The sequence below is a fragment of the Macroventuria anomochaeta genome (assembly GCF_010093625.1).
Source record: "Macroventuria anomochaeta strain CBS 525.71 unplaced genomic scaffold BU25scaffold_36, whole genome shotgun sequence".
Lineage (NCBI taxonomy): Eukaryota > Fungi > Ascomycota > Dothideomycetes > Pleosporales > Didymellaceae > Macroventuria > Macroventuria anomochaeta.
In genome coordinates this window covers 408,108-409,238 of record NW_022985397.1, presented here as the reverse complement: position 1 = coordinate 409,238, position 1,131 = coordinate 408,108, and the positions used below count along the sequence as shown (strand labels likewise).

Below are 1,131 nucleotides of genomic sequence, written 5' to 3'. Positions count from 1 at the left end.
TTATCTGCCTGTGCATGGCCAAAAAACATATCAAAGATGTAATACAGGTTGCTTGCAGCTATGTCTATGTGTAACCTACCTTGATGCAGCTGTGTGTTGGTGCAAAGAGTGATGGTGATGGTGATTTAGCCAAAACTACTATTTGGGTTAGCGCGCCTTGAAGACTGACCTTACCAAATCAGGATGCCCACCACAGGTACCCAAACTTCAAACTGTAATAGCACCACAACCACAGCATGTAGAGCTTAGTAGAGGATAGCGTTGTGCTCAGAAAGCTCTATTGTATCCTCCAGCAGCGGAAACTCAAGAAAAAAATCCTAACCCTAACCCACATTTTGCCACTTGATAGATACTCTAGCCACTTTCGAAGTAGTGCTGGGTTTTTGCCAATGTTGTGCTGATGGAACCACCTCTCTGCTTGATTGAAACGGACATAGACATTCTGAAGATCCTTTACTGCTTGCCATCTCTTCTTGTACTCAGTATGCATAAGCAGGCAGCCATTCAGCATGTTCTCTTCATGGGGTTGTTTGATCCTCAGTGTAGTCCAGTTAAACTTGGGCAGGAACCAGCCTAGTCCACACTGCTCAATTGTCTGTTGCATGCTAAAGCCTTCCACTACTACAATCTGCTGTTGATTCTTCTCCCAGCGATCTTTGTAGAGCAGTGACTCTGCTGCTAGTATGTTGCTTCCATAGCAGAATCGAAGTGCTCTTAGAGCTACTATCATGACTGCTTGTGCAGCTAGTGGAACTACTCCAAAGGTGTTGGCTCGGGTATGCTCAAACAAGAAACAGTATTTGTTGATCTGGGCACGGAGGAATCCAAGCAGCTCTTGTGTTGGGACAATGTAGTATGGGAGTGGAACACTAGGGCTATCCTCAGAAACGCTGTAGAGGTCCTGTTGGGTCCACTGGCTCTTAATCTCTTCCATCATGGTTAGAGATATCCGATGCTCTTCTCTGATCCCATATGACCTCTGTAAATTGTCTCTGAGATTGACATGTGCTCGCTGCTTCATGTGGAGATAGGCCTTCTCACAGACAGCCTGAGAGAATGTGATCCCTCCACCTTCTTGTTGGAGAGAGCGGATATACCCAGGATCTAGTGCAAGGTTTTCTACAGCATCTT

General features: G+C 45.7%; 1 protein-coding gene across 1 annotated transcript in view; it reads right to left on the bottom strand.

Annotated features, from left to right (window-relative positions):
• Positions 1-79: 79 nt before the first annotated feature.
• The window catches only part of BU25DRAFT_451327 (uncharacterized protein), a gene marked incomplete at both ends in the record, with an annotated part of 2,849 nt that continues 1,797 nt past the window's right edge, over positions 80-1,131 (bottom strand). Inside the window, 3 exons of the mRNA XM_033709749.1 lie at positions 80-89; positions 170-205; positions 333-1,104. Coding sequence (XP_033557808.1) covers positions 80-89; positions 170-205; positions 333-1,104 — 818 coding nt within the window. The remainder of the gene's footprint in view (positions 90-169; positions 206-332; positions 1,105-1,131) is intronic.